This window comes from Amblyomma mixtum, chromosome 2, assembly GCF_055824585.1.
Source record: "Amblyomma mixtum isolate Tamu chromosome 2, ASM5582458v1, whole genome shotgun sequence".
Lineage (NCBI taxonomy): Eukaryota > Metazoa > Arthropoda > Arachnida > Ixodida > Ixodidae > Amblyomma > Amblyomma mixtum.
This window is the reverse complement of record NC_143013.1, coordinates 238140338-238157181: the sequence shown is the minus strand read 5'-3', so window position 1 is coordinate 238157181 and position 16844 is coordinate 238140338. Positions and strand designations below refer to the sequence as shown.

At 48.6% G+C, this 16844-nt stretch overlaps 1 protein-coding gene across 1 annotated transcript in view; it reads right to left on the bottom strand.

Moving 5' to 3' along the window:
• Positions 1-12369: 12369 nt before the first annotated feature.
• fabp (fatty acid binding protein) overlaps positions 12370-16844 on the bottom strand; it is a 31711-nt gene continuing 27236 nt past the window's right edge. The window contains exons 3-4 of the mRNA XM_089573360.1: positions 13438-13536; positions 12370-12985 (exon numbers count right to left, since the gene is read on the bottom strand). Coding sequence (XP_089429486.1) covers positions 12935-12985; positions 13438-13536 — 150 coding nt within the window. The 3' untranslated portion in view covers positions 12370-12934. The remainder of the gene's footprint in view (positions 12986-13437; positions 13537-16844) is intronic.

The following is a 16844-nucleotide window of genomic DNA, read 5'->3' as shown; positions in this document are numbered from 1 at the left end:
GGAGTGGATTCCAAGAGAAGGAAAGCGTAGAAGGGGGCGGCAGAAAGTTAGGTGGGCGGATCATATTAAGGAGTTTGCGGCGATGGCAAAAGACACGGTTAATTAGAGAGGCATATGGGAGAGGTCTTTGCCCCACAGTGGGCGTAGTCAGGCTGATGATGATGACTGCCGATTGGCCACAGACTACAACCCTTGTCACAGGCTACAGAAGGTCGAAAATAATTATGAAGGAAAGGTTATTGTGCAAGCTTCCCAGAAGCCTAAGGGCATTTGTAACACAAAAAAAGAGCTATTTTAAGTCGCAACGCACCGAAGGTTTCGCGGATAAAGCACGTAGGAAAATTTTGCGAGTTTCTTAAATGTTCTGAACCGGATCCCCTCCAGATAGGCTGAGTGGGTCAAAGCGCGCTACGCTTGAATGCAGGCCTAAATGATCATAAAAATGCTGGCCTGCATAAAAGCCACCGAGATCATCTCGCCGAGCATTGATCAAGTAGATATCGAGCACATTTGTTCAGTGAAACGCACGTTCTAGAGGCACGAACTGTAAAACAATAAGCGAAATTCTGGTAGCGTTCACTCTTGCTCGTGCAGCTATGTTAGCGTGCCGCCATTACGACAGTGTGAAGTAGATCGCACATATTAAAAAGGATTAACTTTGAAGGTGGTTTCGTATGAGTGCACAGAAACATTGCACTCTCTGTATCATTTTGGTACTTTCTTTCTGACATTCTGTTCAGCCCCCTTCGCCCCTTTTTCCGGACGTCATATTCATACTTGTGCAGACTTATGAACAAAATTAATTGTTCGCGTTTCATCTCGTCTCATGTCGCTCGTATCAACTTTCGTGTGCTCGGCTTCCTTGCGCCCTCCAGGCTACTCGATTTTTCACCACGAACCAACGCTAACTAGACCACACATTATTGAACTGTCAATGCCTATAGTGAGGAGACCATATCTGCAGCGAACTTCATTTAGCCCAACTTTGGTTAAAGGCGTGAAACACACACAGACACAAGGAAGGTAGACGGAACGGTGTTTGTAAGTGCTTCGCGCCTTTACCCAAATATTATCAATTACCAACTAGCCCAACAAGACGTCCTTTTATTTAGCTCGTGAAGTGGATGGTCCCGTGACTGCACCGGAGTGACTGCACCCATTTTTCTTTTTTTTTATTTAAGTCTGGGAAAGTCTCAACTGGCGACGTAACCCTCGCTGTGCCAACTCTGTATCAACGAAGGACGGATGCTCCACAGAGGGGATCACGTGCAGCAGACAAGTCTACCTGTGACTTAGTCGACGACTGATGCTCAAGACACCGCCGCTTCTCTGTGAGTTGGGACATCACCGTCGAACGTTCGCACCGCAAAGTATTTGCAACACGACGCAAACGGCCAATGCCCCGGCGCCTAAGTTTGCGGCGGCTACACGCTTGTATGCCCAGCGCGCACAGCATTCCAGTGCGACGCGGCGCCCGGCCGTGTCAAGGCTTTCCGAGATTTGCGAAACGGCCTTTTTTTTTTTTATTGGCGCGGACACGACGTTGATTGCGAGGCAGAAATCGTGTCCTAAGCTCTTACCTCACTTGGCACTGCCAGTCAGGTATTTTCATTTGCAATTCTTGTGAGGCTCCCTGCCGGTCTAATACAAGCTGGGGCGTTGCCCTGAGAGACGTGTGGGAAACCACGCACCAGAAAGTATAAGCGTATGGTCAGAGAGTGCGTCGTAACGCACACGTCACAGAAGCTGGATGCCGAGATGCTTGGCTTTTTTAAAATATGCCTTGCGTACCACACAATAGTTTACGCCTGATTGTTTTGAAGGAATATTGCCCACAAACCTCGGAGCCAGCAGATGGCGTTGTTCAAGCGCTTCGAGAACTGGGCGTTGCTGTTGCATCGCTAAACGCGCACAATAAAAGGCTTCTTTCGGTTAAACCGCTCGCTTATTCGCATTGCAATTTGGCGCCGAGAAAGCATACGAACGTGTTGCTTTTTCAATACCCCGTTAGGATTGTGTGCTTTCCTTATTCGATCACCATTAATTATAAATCTGCATCGTCTGCAGCATAGGCGACGCCCCCATAACAAGCATCTTTCAAAGAGTGCGCGTTTAATGTTGCACCAGACAGCAGTACCGGCCAAGCCAGCGGTAACGGCCCATCACGCCTGCCGAAAAGGAGTTCCATCACAGGTCTTTCCCACGGTAAATGACAGTGTCCCGGCCCAAAAACTTAACAGCAGAATTCTGACTGGCCTTGTGATAACCTACGCTGCCTCGACTACACTGCACATTTCGCACACTGTAGACGAGTTCCATTCTTACATGGGGATATGGGGGTCTTATTAGAGCGTACTGCGGTATATCCGAACTTCGTGTTAGCTGAGTAAATTTCCATCTATTCTCATCAGCATATTTGTGGGTTGTCGCAAGCGTCGACAAAATGGTTTGTTTGCCACTGCGCATTCTTAGCACTGCCGTGCTCACCGTGCTGCTTGGCCTGACATTAGAAGATCTTAATTAACAGTGACCGCTGGGCCCCTGACCACGCCACACGGTGTATTCCCGGCAGATAACTATAGTGGGTGCCTTGCAGTAACCCTAGCACAGTCTCGAACCCAGCGGCCAACGCTCAGCGGCGCTAATGTCAGCGAAGCCACGCGCTCGAGCATTCGTGTTAAGTTTGTGGGCAACTGTATACATGCCTGCCTCATTACTTCCCACCTCTAGCATTCTCTTCACATTTATGGTTAACTGCTAACAAAGGGAGAACGAGAGTTCTGTTAAGTAGACCTCCGACCCCATGCACTGAGTTGTAGTAGTCAGGTCGTCGTCCAGCTATAGAACTTGACATCCAGCAATGGAGTTATCAAAACGCCTATTCTCTAGAGTGTATGAAACTGGTTAAGCTGCTGCTTCGACCGTGCTCGAGGGAGGTGCACATGACAGACCAGCGAACAGTATGGCAGCGCCCAAGGAGCCCTTATTGCGAAGGTCTATATATAGCTTTGTCAACATGTGCACGCGTGTACAGTCGCCTTAGAGTTGGCGATGATGGCGTGGTACTCCTAGTTTGGCCTAATGGTACAGTAATGTCCTCAAACAACGGAGGCTATTGTGAGGAACGGTTTCTACACGCTCCGTCGAAGGTAAATATGGTCGCGTCAGTGCAAGCTTGCCAAGGGACGCATGCACACCGATTAGCTGCAGGAGTTCCCGGGTGTCCCGACGAACAGGCAAGTAGTAAGCACGTGGATGACACCGATTAGTGTGCAGTGAAGCACAGGGGCATTGGGCAAACGTGCACTGCCACCGCTATGTGCAAAAAGTGACAGAGTGCAACATTCGATTCAAACTGAAAGAACGGGCTTTTTTTTTCAGCAACTTATTTCAGAAAGAAAAAAAAAATGCGAGATATACGCAAAGACCGGCACCGTCACAGCATAGCGGATACCTGCTACTGCAGCTAGCAGTCCTAACACGGCAGTTGATGGACGGAAAATTGCTGAGATGGCGCAAACACACGCAAAGTTGCAACGGAAGCTGCGACAAGCGTGAAACCTAATGTTATCGCATTCCTTTCTTAGGATTAGCTAAGCGTCCCGCAGCTTTTTTTTTGTTCTTGTTGTTCATTTCTCCCTGATGCAATACCCCACAGAGAGGTCATGCGGGAAGTCTAATAAAGTAAACAAACAAGATTAAATCACTAGTAAGTCACGCCAGTCACAGCACTAGACACAACAACTCTGATACATCGCAAGGACCCCTAAACTGTCCTTGCCTAGCTTTCGGCGGCGTAGGGCAAAGGCATGGTGTATGCAAAGGTGCTGCATATGGCTGTGCATTTTTTTTTTTTTATGCAGCGTAATTCGACCCTTTCCCGGATACTATTCGGGTGTACCCAGAGCATTCACGCGTTTTAGCTTCCAGTGCTAGACTGACACCCAAATGCACACGCCTCGCGATTATCTTAGGATCCCCATCTCATGCAAAGGATACCCAAAAAAAGAAAGGCGTCTGCGTATGTCTGAAGTACATGCTTTGGCACATTGGGTACTCACTACGTGCCGTCTTCTGTCTCCTGCACCACACGTAAAGTCCTGCCACTGCCTTTCGAGAACGCAGCTTTCTCCGACAACAAAACATTCTTTATTGCGGAGCGCTGTATACGATTCAAGGAGAGCCCTGTCGTATACATAGTGAATCATTACCCTCTGAAAGAACGAAGAGGCCATGTTTGTTTCAAGAAGACGATGTCGCTTACGTCCTACCGATGCCACGCGTAGCAGTCATTACAGCTTTCCTCCAAAAACAAAAGAAAAGAAACTGAAGCTTCGGTTCGGTGCGCGCAGCCCCTTGTAACAATACGCGGTTCAGGAAGAGCTTGTGCCCAATACCTGAAGCAACAGCAGACAGGTATGGTTTAAAATCCCACCGCTCCGAACAAAAGGAAAGGGGACAGCAGTATTGGTGCGAAAGCACTATTACGATGGGTAAACCCCGAGCAAGAGCAAGGCAAACGGCACGCCTGAATCTGTGCGGCATGAAGATTTCAGCTGTTGAAGACATGCGGTGATCAAGATCAGTTTCCCGCGTGTCTTTGCAGCCAGTACTATTTTGTGCCCGGCTAGAGTTGCTGCGTCTCTATGATACGCAGATGCTTCCTACGCTGCTGTCACGCCCCTGCCTTAGGAATATGCGCTTCGAGGGTATTGTACACAAGACAGCCGGAAAAGAACAATACCAGAAAACCGCTCAGGCAAGCGCAGCTAAACACAGAGGAAATTGGCATCCATTACGAGCGAGGGCCACGCCCAGACGCATCACACAACTTTCCTCCGATTGTTGGTCGCAGACAAAAAGCCGCGTAGTACGCAGCCAGTCGCGTCCACAACGGTTGCAATGCGCCGGCTACGCGCCGAGCCGGCGTCACCTTCTGGCTGTGGCAAAGACGGCATGCGTCGACTTGCGAGTGCAGTTACAGTTCAGGCTGAGAAGGAGAGGGAGAGAATAAATTTTATTGCGAATGAGTCTGGGTTGTCGTCTTTGTCGAATTCCTTAAAGGTGCACTGAAGAGGATTCTGAACTTGTCTTTTTGCCTCGGGAACTCGATCTACCCGTTCCCAGCATTCTTAGAAACAGTGACTTATTGCCCTGTGTGGCCGATTTCCCCAATTAAATCGAATTAACGTCCGGCTCCCGCCTTTTTTTTTTTTTTTTGAATTCTGCCTCGTACGGTGGGCGGAGTCGACCAACGCGTGGAGCGCCTTTCACCCAGTCCCGTGGCGGCTTGCCGCTCTGCCATCGGCGGAGTAATACGTAGTAGTCCGTAGTAGCAAATAGTACGCGCGTATTTTTATTTCTTCGGGCTTATTTTGCGGCTATATTATCTGCGAATGAAACTATTTATTCATGGAAACCTAAAAAACAAAATAAAGCGAAAGCAAAGCCTCCACGGGACTGGGTGAAAGGCGCTCCACGCGTTGGTCGACTCCGCCCACCGTACGAGGCAGAATTAAAAAAAAAAGGCGGGAGCCGAACGTTAATTCGATTTAATTGGGGGAATCGGCCACACAGGGCAATAAGTCACTGTTTCTAAGAATGCTAGGAACGGGTAGATCGAGTTCCCGCGGCAAAAAGACAAGTTCAGAATCCTCTTCAGTGCACCTTTGAGGTATGACACCTTTCTTGAAATACCAATTTTCTTGAAAAATTACGCTTTTCGTGTTTATGTGTATTTATAACTACAAACATCTACATTTTGCACACACAAAAAATATGATTCCAGCTAGTGCCGTTCAAAAGTTACAGGCTGAATTATTACTTGCACCGTGTCAAATGAAACGAAAAGAAAAAAAGCAAAAAAAAGGCGAGCTGCTACATGCGCAAAAAGATGCGGAAAAAGCTCAAGTAGAACCTCCCTATAGGTGTGGGAAACGTTCAAGGAGAACCTCCCTATAGGTGTGGAGCGATTTAGCGCTCGAGGACTTCAGGACTTTGCTTCTAGCTCTTGGCCACCCGGTGGGGTTGACCTGCTGCATTATGAGGGGCTCCACCCTTCCCACTCAGCTAATAAAGTTTATTGTCTGCCTGCCTGTCTGTCTGTCCGTCTGTGTATAGAAACTATACATAGAACATTTTACGTTTATAATTAATTTTCTCGTAATACAACTTTCTTCTTTACTGTGTTACGCCAAAAATGGATAACGTTACACACAGTGCAGATTTCTTGAAACTTGGTACTCTCATTTACTACATAGTCATACGTGCAATGGACTAGGATTATTGAGATCAACAAAAAAAATTTCGCGTTGCGGCCTGTTATGTGAACAGCTGTGATTTGGGAAAGTCAATAGAATTGCATGTTTGCAGCTTTCTTCCGATAATTCCCAGCGAACTCATCACAGTCTCTTTCTTCTAGTTCATTGCACAGCTAATAGGTAGACCTGCATAAATTCCAAGGCATCACGGTGTGCATTAGATTGTTTACAAGTTACTACTGTTGGCATGTGAGAGGCAAATTTAGCACTTTTCAAAGGAAATGTATTATGGTTAAAAATTAAGAAATATTTTTCTGTCGATTTGTAACCGCTGATGATATTAACATGGTATGCGTGACGTTTCAAAACAGTAAAAGCAATTTTATTCCATCAATATACATTTTTCCTTTAAGAGTGTCACACCTTAATTCAAGGCTCCATACACTCTAAACAGACAGGAATAAAAAGGGAGTAAAGCTGTCCTCTAGCGCGCTCTCTTTTATAAAATTAGTGCGCTAGAGGTCAGCCAAGTCCCTTTTTACACCCATTTAGTCGTATTCGTGTATAGGCTTTAGCGGTCCCGCTGGCCGACTAGACCGACAATCTCTGGTCCCGCAGGTTACAGAGCGCAGCCTCCAAGGTAGCAAGCAAGAGTTGGGCTCTAGATAGATGGTAGGCCGGGGGAAGTTTGGGCATCCTCACAGAGTTATACGCGGTGGGCTTAGAGCCGCATGATGCATTTAACTTCTCCGTAAATTTAGCAATAAAGACGTATTTGCTCGCAAATTCTAACGACGCGAACGTCCCCTGCCGAGGCCATTTCAGTTGCCCGACCCCCGACGCTTCGTTCCCGTAAGCAGTTTTGACCAACCTCTTCAGAGCCGGAGGAAATCACACATGGCGGCAGCCGTTGCCATCACCCGGGATAATACAGTGAATACGTATGCAATGCGGTCCCCGAGGGCACGTATTTGACACCTCACTCAGTTCCCGGCTCTATCTTGCCAGCCTTCCAATTAACATGTCACATTCAGTAGTGTACGAAAATTTGAGAGATGCGGCTTCGAGGAAATATATTTGTGTTGCGGGGCAAAGCAGGTCATTAAAAAGCAACGAAACAGAGAGGGGCATGCGTCCCCTATCCTTCCTAATACCAGCTGACTGAGTAGAGCACTGCACGGGCCTCAATCTGAGGCCCAAGCCCGGCCCGGGCCCGAGACTTGAAGCCCGAGCCCGGCCCAGGCCCGCTAAATTATCGCTCTAGCGAGCCCGGCCCGGCCCGTGAATCCCGAAGTGAAGCCCAGCCCGGGCCCGGCCCGGCCCGTTTCACAGTAACGCGTGAGGTATACTGCTCACGCTGAGCAAGTAGTCTGCTACTAATATAGACCATAGAGTTAATACAACCAACTCTAGAGGGAAAACTGCCTATTGAGCCCATGCATTCCAGTGGGCAACGCATGAACGCAGCCATCACACAACGGTTTGCGTGTGTTGCCAGCTGTTTTGTCACTTTCTAAATCTGGGCAAAGAACGGAGTTGGAACCTGGCAACGTAGTTTGTGGGAAGATGGCGGTATGCAGAGTAGCTCTCGAATGCTCTAAACTGCTGTAAACAACGGCAAAATCGTCGCGTTTGGATCGTTTTCAATGGTATGCAGTGTCGCATACCGACTGTAATTTCATATAGGTGGCTTGTGACTTCTGAATTGTTATTTGAAGGCTAGTACCGCGATTGTGACGCGCTGGAGTGTATTTCGTCTGGAGAGCGCACGGGATTTTGTGTGTCCTCTGTTGTCGAGTGCAAATACACGTCGGAAATTTGCTTTGGCCCCAAAAGGGCGAACACAATCCGCAAAGGAAACGAAGGCCCAAGGTAAATGGTGCAACTGCTCTGCCTGGTTTGTTTTGAATGTTCAGCGTTTTGTTATATTAAATGTCGAAGGTTTGTTAGAGTACCGCGGACCTCTCGCGTTTTTTTTTTGTTATCTTTCTCCTTCGCCGAGGAAGACGGTGCCGTGTCTTTTCTGGCGCGAGACGAGCTCATAATGGGATTTTTCGTACGCAGCAACGCTCAGAGCTTCATCACAAACGAGTGAAACAAGGTGGAGGCAGAAATGCATGAAACGCCATGTACCGCTCGAGAAACCTTCGTTTCATGTCCAGCATTGTGCGCATTAAATTGTGGGTGCTTGGTTGGTTGTGGTGGGTTTTTGTTATTTTTGTGTTGGTTTTTTTTTAGGTTTATGACTGCTTTGCTTCTAATGTGTGACACTGCTTTTTTGCTGAGATATTTTTTATTCCTCTGTTTGGTTTCAAAACCCATGAGAAGCTAGTGCCGCAAGTACTTTACACGCACGGGATAAGAAGGGTCCTGCGATTACATGTATGCTGTCTTGTTTACATGCCGATTACCTGCCACTGGCTGTGTTCGAAGCAATAATGCGCTGTCAAATGCTTGAGATGAGGATCAGTGTGCCTCTTTTCCGTAAAATAAACAGTTGGTAGACTGCGCATGTCCTTCTTGTGCCGTTGTCGTTGCGCGGCCGTTCATTTCAACAGTGTTACCTTGATTATACCGCATGCATTAGTGATGAAAATCGTAATAAAACGCATTTAAGCAAGAACACCTGCATCCTTTATAAGTATCGCCAATGTGTTCTCTGTCAAGCAGATTGAGGCAATGGCGTTAAGAAAGTCGAATGCCGTGAAAAAGTAAACGGCTGCAAGGTTCATTCGCTTGGTGTCATCCGCCTTTAAAGAGAGTTCCAAGAGCGGGAGATTTTCATTCACACGCTTTACAGTACACAGTTGTCGTGAAATGTGCATATGTATCTCTTCAAACGTTTACTCACAAATGATGCAAGGTGCCCGATCCTTTTGGAGCTTTTGCCATGCATCAACGCACGAAGGTGGCATCGCGGTGAACGAGAGCGCGAGTGACTCCTTATCGTATGCAGCTCCTTGAATTAAGTGCCTTGAAATCAAGTTCGAAAGCAGAAGTTTAAAACCGAAACTCCGAGAGCGTTTATTCAGTTCACTCGTGAACATGTTCGCAATCGTCCGATATTAAAAGAAATGACCACAATCAGTATGCTAAAGATTACAAAATGTGTTTAAAACATATAAAATACGCGTAAGAGTGACATATAATTATTATCTCTGCCGCAGTTTTCCGAATTCAAACTCAAACTTCACCCATCCTTGACTTTGCGAGAAAAAACTGTGCTGGCCACAATAGTGTGTTCTAAGATGGCGTTCAAGATGGCGACTTACATGCGTGGACCGCTTTGCGAGCTCAGCTTTACCCCCCTGATATAGACCGATACGAAATTGGCCGACAAAGGTTCTGAAACCACAGTTTGGGTTGCAGAAAGTTGGTTCTTTTTAACCCAGAAGTAGTGATGAAGAGTAGTGCTCGCCAGGCCCTGTTTTGGACAGTGATCTCGTGTACTATAGGTGCGCAAAGATACACTCCGAAGTTCCGAGAGCCAAATAAAAAGGGCTGCATACGCGCTTAATAGACTACTTTGCATTCCCCCATGATTTTAATCAGTTATATTTTGCCGCCCGCGAAGTATAAACACTAAAGCTGCCTAGCAAGCAGTAGGATGACATTTTTTTTAGTGAACGCGATCTCGCAGGTTGAACTCATAGCCTAACTGGTCACCTGTCAGCAGAAACGAAAAGCTAAAAGGCTTGGGTATTTCACGGTGTGTGTTTTGAAGACTATAAGCGTCCTAATCTAATATGTTCTTCCAGAACGCATTTATCATAGTGTGTAGGTATGTTTTCGGATGACGAACGATCAATGACCAGTTAGAACCGGATAAATTTTACTCTTGCTGGTGGATCAGAAGATAACGCGCGAATCACGTGATAACTTACAGGGAAAAGCACTTAATTGTCATGTCAACCAGGCTGAAGAAGCGAGGACGGATAGATTTGGTCATGAGATGAGATTTACAAACTCTCGCGAGCTTTTGTGGTAAGCTGATCAAAAAGAAAACCAAACGCGTTTTAGTTAGTGAATTTTCTCGCAGGAGAATATACAGCTATAAAATAAAAGCTATGTTTTTGGGGGCCCAAGGGGAAACCGAAGCAGAGGGCTCCGGATCATTTCGACCACCTGGGTTTCTTCAACGAGCAATGATCCTACAAAGTACATGGCTGTTATACTTGCCGCCTAAATAGAAATGCGGCCGCCGAGGCTAGGAGCAAAGCATGGTTCACCGGCTCAGTAATCAAGCGCCGTGACCACTAAGCCACCGCGCCTTGGAAATAAGGAAATAAATAAGTGGAAGAATAAAGCTTAGTTTTTGTCTCAGCGCGTAGCAATTGTGCACTTCACTCTGAAATAGCGAATGAATAGTCGGACACTAGCATTTTCTATACGGACCCAAGCCCGGCTCGGGTCCGCAGCTTTAAGCCCCTGCCCGGCCCGGGCCCGCAACTTCAGGTCCGGGCCCGGCCCAGGCCCGGCAAAACAGATCATGTCCCAGCCCGGCCCGCGGGCCGGGCCCGGGCTTTCGGGCCGGCCCGAGCCCGTGCAGTGCACTATGACTGAGTAGCTAGGCAACACAAACAAAAAATTACCAAGCAATACAAAACCATTGCTATTCTATTCTATTCATTTGTAGTTGGTGCATTCGTCAGTACAGAGGGCGGAACGACCGAACCGTGTATTCCGCAGCTACCAAAGCCGCTCCGACCAGGAAGGCAAAAATTATGATACGAGTTTAACTGCACATGCTTTACTCCCAGACCATATTTAACCAAATTTTATCGCTAGATATTGCATTCTCAGCCCGAAACACGCCCAGAACGTGTTCTAGACAAGCGTTTTGTCCTCTGTACATGTGCAGACTGCTACTAGTTAAGATTTCTATTTTCGCTCCTTTCATGACGTGACAACCTTTCGACTAATCGCGAGTTCACAATCAATTTTTTTTTTCCGCTAATCGGCAAGCTTTTGTTCATAACTGCACACTTTCTTCAATCTTTGATGCACATCGCACCTTTCTGCCATCGTAGTCCGCACCCGTCTAAAGACCGACCTCTCCATTCGATACCCCGCCTCAGACAGGCAGAGCCAAAGAGGTCACTAAAATGTCCGCAGGACAACCACGGACACCACCTGCACGCCTACAGAGACGGCTCGATGAACTATAGTTCTCCGGGCTGCGGTCATGCCCGTAAAGCCGACCGTTATAAATGTACATCTTACATTGTTCAATTACATCAAACCCAGCACAGCCGCTTACATCCCCCTGTGAAAGAACAAACCAAAAGCGAGTAGCGTTCGCTCCTTCGCTTATATGCCAACCTGGTACGTGCCCGGAAGTGCTGCAATATTTTAATCCGGTTTTTAACTGGCTGTGCCCGCATTGTGGGTGCATGTTCTCGGACGTGCACCACATAGGGTGGGCATGTCCCCCTAACCCTGTTTACCCCCCTTTCCCCTCACCTACCCGAGAGAGCTGGGAGGCTGCCCTGCTGGGCTGCTCTACGTTAGAGAGCCAAAGAGCCCTCGTTGCTAAGGCCCGACCTGCCCAGGAAGCCACAGGAGTCCCCGACTAGGAACTTCTGGAATTTTTAAGGGGTTGGCCCTGAAAGCCAGTCCCCACTCTCTCGTGTAAATAGCCGCTTTCAATAAATGTTTCCCACCACCATTACCACCACAAGGCTCGTGGTGGTAGCTGTGCGAACCATAGAGTTTGTCCAGATCTCCTGGGATTGAGAGTAGCTGACGTAATGCTAGCACAAACTTTCCCCTCAATATCTGTAGGTGAAAACGTTGAGGAAGGCCTGTTCCGTATGAGCATTTCATTGAGAGCATATCCCAGGTTTCGTAGGTTCACTGCTTGGAAATGATGGCAACAAATTTCCATACATCACTCTGTGTTTCCAGACCACAGATCAACTCTGTCTTTCACTGTCTGCTAAGGCAAACGCACCCATGGGCGAATCGCCCATTGCCGTTACAAGCAGATATCACTGAAAGAGATGTCATCTAACTTAACCACGCATCCACTTTCACGCACTGCTCGAAAAAAGCACAGCCAATAGAAATTCACTCCAGTGGCAAAAAGGAACAAGAAATGCCAGGAATGTCAAAAAAGGCGTTTTATTTGATCTTCTTGGTAAAAATACCGCACACAAATCTCTTCGGGTACAAAAGAAGGAATGAATGACAACGTGACCAACGTGACTTGTCTGTAGGCCAACGCGAGAACAATTCAAACGAAAGAAAACCAATTCCCGAGAGACTAAGGGAAAAAAAATCTCCATACAATTAAATTTCAAATATTTAAATCACATGCCGCATTTCTCTTTTTGGGCCTTTCTAACGGATTGTCAAAGATGAAGCGACCAAAGCGCGACTCCTCTGCAACCTCAATTCAAGGAAAACTAATCGTACACTGGAAAAAAAAAAACGAAGGCTGGAAGCACACACACGGACACAGTCTTTGGGTACAAAAAAAAAAACGGAGCTTGCGAGAGAGAACGTGCAGGGACACCACAGGGCGCGAAGGGACTTCGCCCGTGGGCCCAGCTGGAATCCTCGCCGGTGGAAGCACGCCGCGGACCGCACGGGAGCCGGAGGCACGGTCTAGGAACAGTGGCCAAGGCCTCCGCGTCCCGGAACCGCGGCTCAAAGATCGAGGAGATCCATGCTCACTCCTTCAGGTACTTGCGGAGAGCGGTGACGCCTTCCAGGGAGCACGTCTGAACAGTAGGGGGAGAGAAGAGAATAAATCAATGTGGTGAATGAGTAATCTGTTCACTGAGGCCTATTTACAAGGCCGCAGGAGCTCCTAGCCGACCAGAAGATTGCATCTAGAATTTCAGCAGAAAGCATCCGTAGTCAAACTTGTACGATCCTTCTTGTGAATGGTCGCCATAAACAAGCCAAGAACAAAGCATTAGTTCAATTCTTTCTCGTTGGTTTGTTTTGCAGTGCCCGCTTGAGGCTTAATATTGCGAAATAGTTCTGCCTGACATTTCTTTACGACTACTGTTGAATTCCATTTCATTAGCTTGTAAAACCTAGCGTATACGCATGCAGAGATCAAAGTACTATGTTTGCTTGTATGAAGCTCATGATCGAAGCCTGCGGAGTTCCTTCAGAGTATCATGTATGTTAAGTATCCAATGGCGAGCGTTCGAAGGCCCCTTACCACGTGGAGCTGGCCGTCCTTGACCTCCCGGACAATGGTCACCTCCTTGTCACCGAACTGCTTCTGGACGAGCTTGCCGTCATCCAGCGTCACTAGAGACTGCAAGAAGTGAAAGGAGGAAAGCAATAAGTATACATGTCGCAACGCAAGGTCTACACTGGAAGCTCACGAGAGTAAATTAAATAGCGGGCACAGTGCGGTACAGAGGGTGCATGTCAGTCATGGACAGCTGACGCGCACATTACGTTACGCCTGTAAACGGTCACTAACATGAACTTTCACTTTCAGATTACGAAAATGGTGAGCAGGGAGCCTGCTGGTAGAAAGCGTGCACATGCACTAGCGTGCCGCTACTACTAGCTCCTTTTGAGTTATGCGCTCAGCTAGGTCGTTCGCAAGTCTGCAATTTTACGGCGCTGTTCGGGCAAATCGAGAGGTTGCGGATTCGACACGCGGACTCGCTACAAAGTTCCGAACTTTTCTACTGGCCGCTACAAGGCAAACAAGCATCTCGCTATAGGGTTGACGCCAATGTTCGTCTTGCGAATCCAGAAAAGAACAGTGAGAAAGCATTTTCCGCTTTACGCTTAAAAAGGAGCAAGGCTGCGGGCGATATTCCATAATCGAACAGAAAGACTAAGAAGGAACGAAGCGGAGCTCCAGAGTTGAAGGACACCAGAAGCCTTTTTACGAGACGCAAAGGAGCGCCGGGGCAGCAAAGGGGCCGTTTTACGGCCCTATAGTAAGCACGTTATAGATAAACGTTGAGCCCCGCACACTCCCAAATAAAGAAAGAGCAAGTAAGCACGTGAAAGCAGACGTGTTATCACCGTACACTGCCCCTACTACTCGAGTACCTCTGTCTAAAGCTTCCAGGCACTTCCCGGGGATGAACGCAATGATCGACAAGGGGGGCGATTAACCACTCGAGTGTACGCAGAAGCGAAAAAACAACCCGAAAGGCGCGGAGAGAAAGCAAAAATAATTGCAGCAGGGCTCCCTGCTGCGATGACAGATTAAAAGCACCCGCGAAAGAGGCGTCACACGCACTGCATACAGACGCCCGGTGGCGGAGTGGGCGATTAAACAATGGCCATTGTGCCAACGGCGGATACTGCGCGAGAGGGCTATTATCGCCTACCGCGGCATACCTGCCCCTCCGACGGTTCACCTTCACTCTGGTATAGACCCTCGCTTCCGTTCGTCGCCAGACGCCGAGGGGGCACGACGCGATAGCGTCCGGTAGAAAGTCGAGCGGCGTCACTATCGGCAGCTATGCTCAGCGGACGTTGATCGCGCGCTCTTTCGCTATCAAGGGGAGAACGAACTTTCCTCTCCAGTTCAAGAGCCACCGTACGCACTCCACGCCAAGCGGTTCACGGACTCCCGCCAAAACGCCACCCCCCCACCCAAGCCTGAACCACGTGGCTGAACACGGCAGCACGTATAGAAAGCGGTGGTAGGGTTGCTGGCTTGAAATCAAAGCGATCTAAACGCCGAAGGAGGTTGGCCGAGCAAGTGACAAATTACTACTTTTACTCTTTGGAATGGACAAATGACCCTGCTAGAGTGACAATGCAGAGAGCGGCGCGACAATGCAGAGAGGCTACTATCCCCGATCATTCAGTGAAGGGACTGTACCCTTCCATCTGTCACTCCCTGCATTGTCACGCTTGCAGGGTGATGAGAATCGGCCGACGCCTTTGGCTGGAAGGGGGGTCCTTTGACGGGGAAAAGCCGCTTCGTTCTTGAGTTGTACCAGACTACAGACTCAACGTGTCGCGTTCAATCGCGAGGGCAACAGGAATGGAACCTAGAACTTAAGAACGAGGCGTACATCAGGAAGGGCAGCCGAAAGAAGGGACAATGAGAATGCAAAGGCCGGATAGGGAAGCACACAATAACCACTGCCACGAGATGCATACGTTAGATGCAAGTGCGAGAAACCAAGAAGCAACGATGCGGGAGGGGGGTAAAAGCAACAAAGGAAACGGTCGCCGGGGAACGAGGAAAACAATCGCAATCTGCCGCGAACACCGCCGCGCAAGTTGGCGATGCATAGTCGACGAGGCACGCGACGACGCATATAAGCCACGTCATCGTGCCAGGAAAACGTTTCGCACTACGTCGGCACCGCGGCTTTATTGCACGCGCGGCAGTGCGTGTACGCGCGCGTCGGAATCAGGCATGCAGACGCATCGAAAAGGAAAAAAAGCGGCGCCATGGAGTTGCGCCTCTCCACCCGAGACCCGCCTCGGAACGGTAAGTATGCCTTCTACGTGGCACAGACACGCAGAGCGAGCCAAGGCGCTTGTCTCGACACTATCGCGCCACACCTTCGCCTGTACTGCACTTTTGAAACCAAACGCAAAACGTTCGCCTCTGCAAATACGGCGCCTGAGAAACCCGGAAGCAAACAGGTCGGTCATGCGGCAGGGATACCAGTAGCATAATAAAGGCAGCACCAATACGTTCCGCGACATGCACTTATCCTCACCGTAGCCGCCTGCTGCATGAACGCTGCAAGCTATGCGAGACAGTGAAACAAGCCACATTAAAACTGGTCGGGTTTGTTTTTCTCAGTTCAGTTTCACGAACAAGCGTTCACTACCCAGCTGCTTTCTATATTTTCCAGCAGCTGCAAAAAAAAAAAAAAAAACTGGTCCCCTCCCGGTATACAGAGGCGTATACGTCACCTAGCACACGTTCACCGAAGCGTCCAGTATTAAAACAAAAACAAAAACAAAAAAACGCGTGATCAGCACCGGTTAAGCAACTTGCGACAGCGCGCGGGCGCCAATCCCTGCAGCTAACGCAGACAGCTGTGCGCGACGCACCTGTATTGAACGCTCGGTCGGTTGCCGAACAGCGCACGCAAAGCGGTATACCACGTGTAGGAGTCGGAATAGGAGCGATGCGAACAGAAAAAAAATAAAGAACGCAACGGCAGTGCACTCGTTGGCAGTTCCATTTACCTGGTGCCTGCACGTGCCACGCAGTGCTGCGAGATTAACAACGCTTGTCGCATGCAAAGGCACCAGGTGACTAGGGATAGGGAATAGCGCGGGCAGCGGAATGCGCCGCAAAATGCCTTCAAATTCAAGGTCGGCGGACAAGGACATCGACCTAAAATCCAAACACTACAGTTACGAGCGTTGTTGCGCCTGTAAATATGTCCCAGCATGCAACGCAATAATAGCATTCCCTTGCGTAATGCAACTGCAAGAATGTGTAACACCTCATGTGTAACGAGTTCCTGTAAAAGTCCGGGTGAAATAACTGCTTTCCCGCAGTGGTCCACCGCCACAGCGAGTGGTACTCACCATAAAGACTACTTCACATGCTAAAGACAGAGCGAACTAGGCGAATGAGCGTCGCGCCGCAAATCTTTCAACTCGTTGGAACCT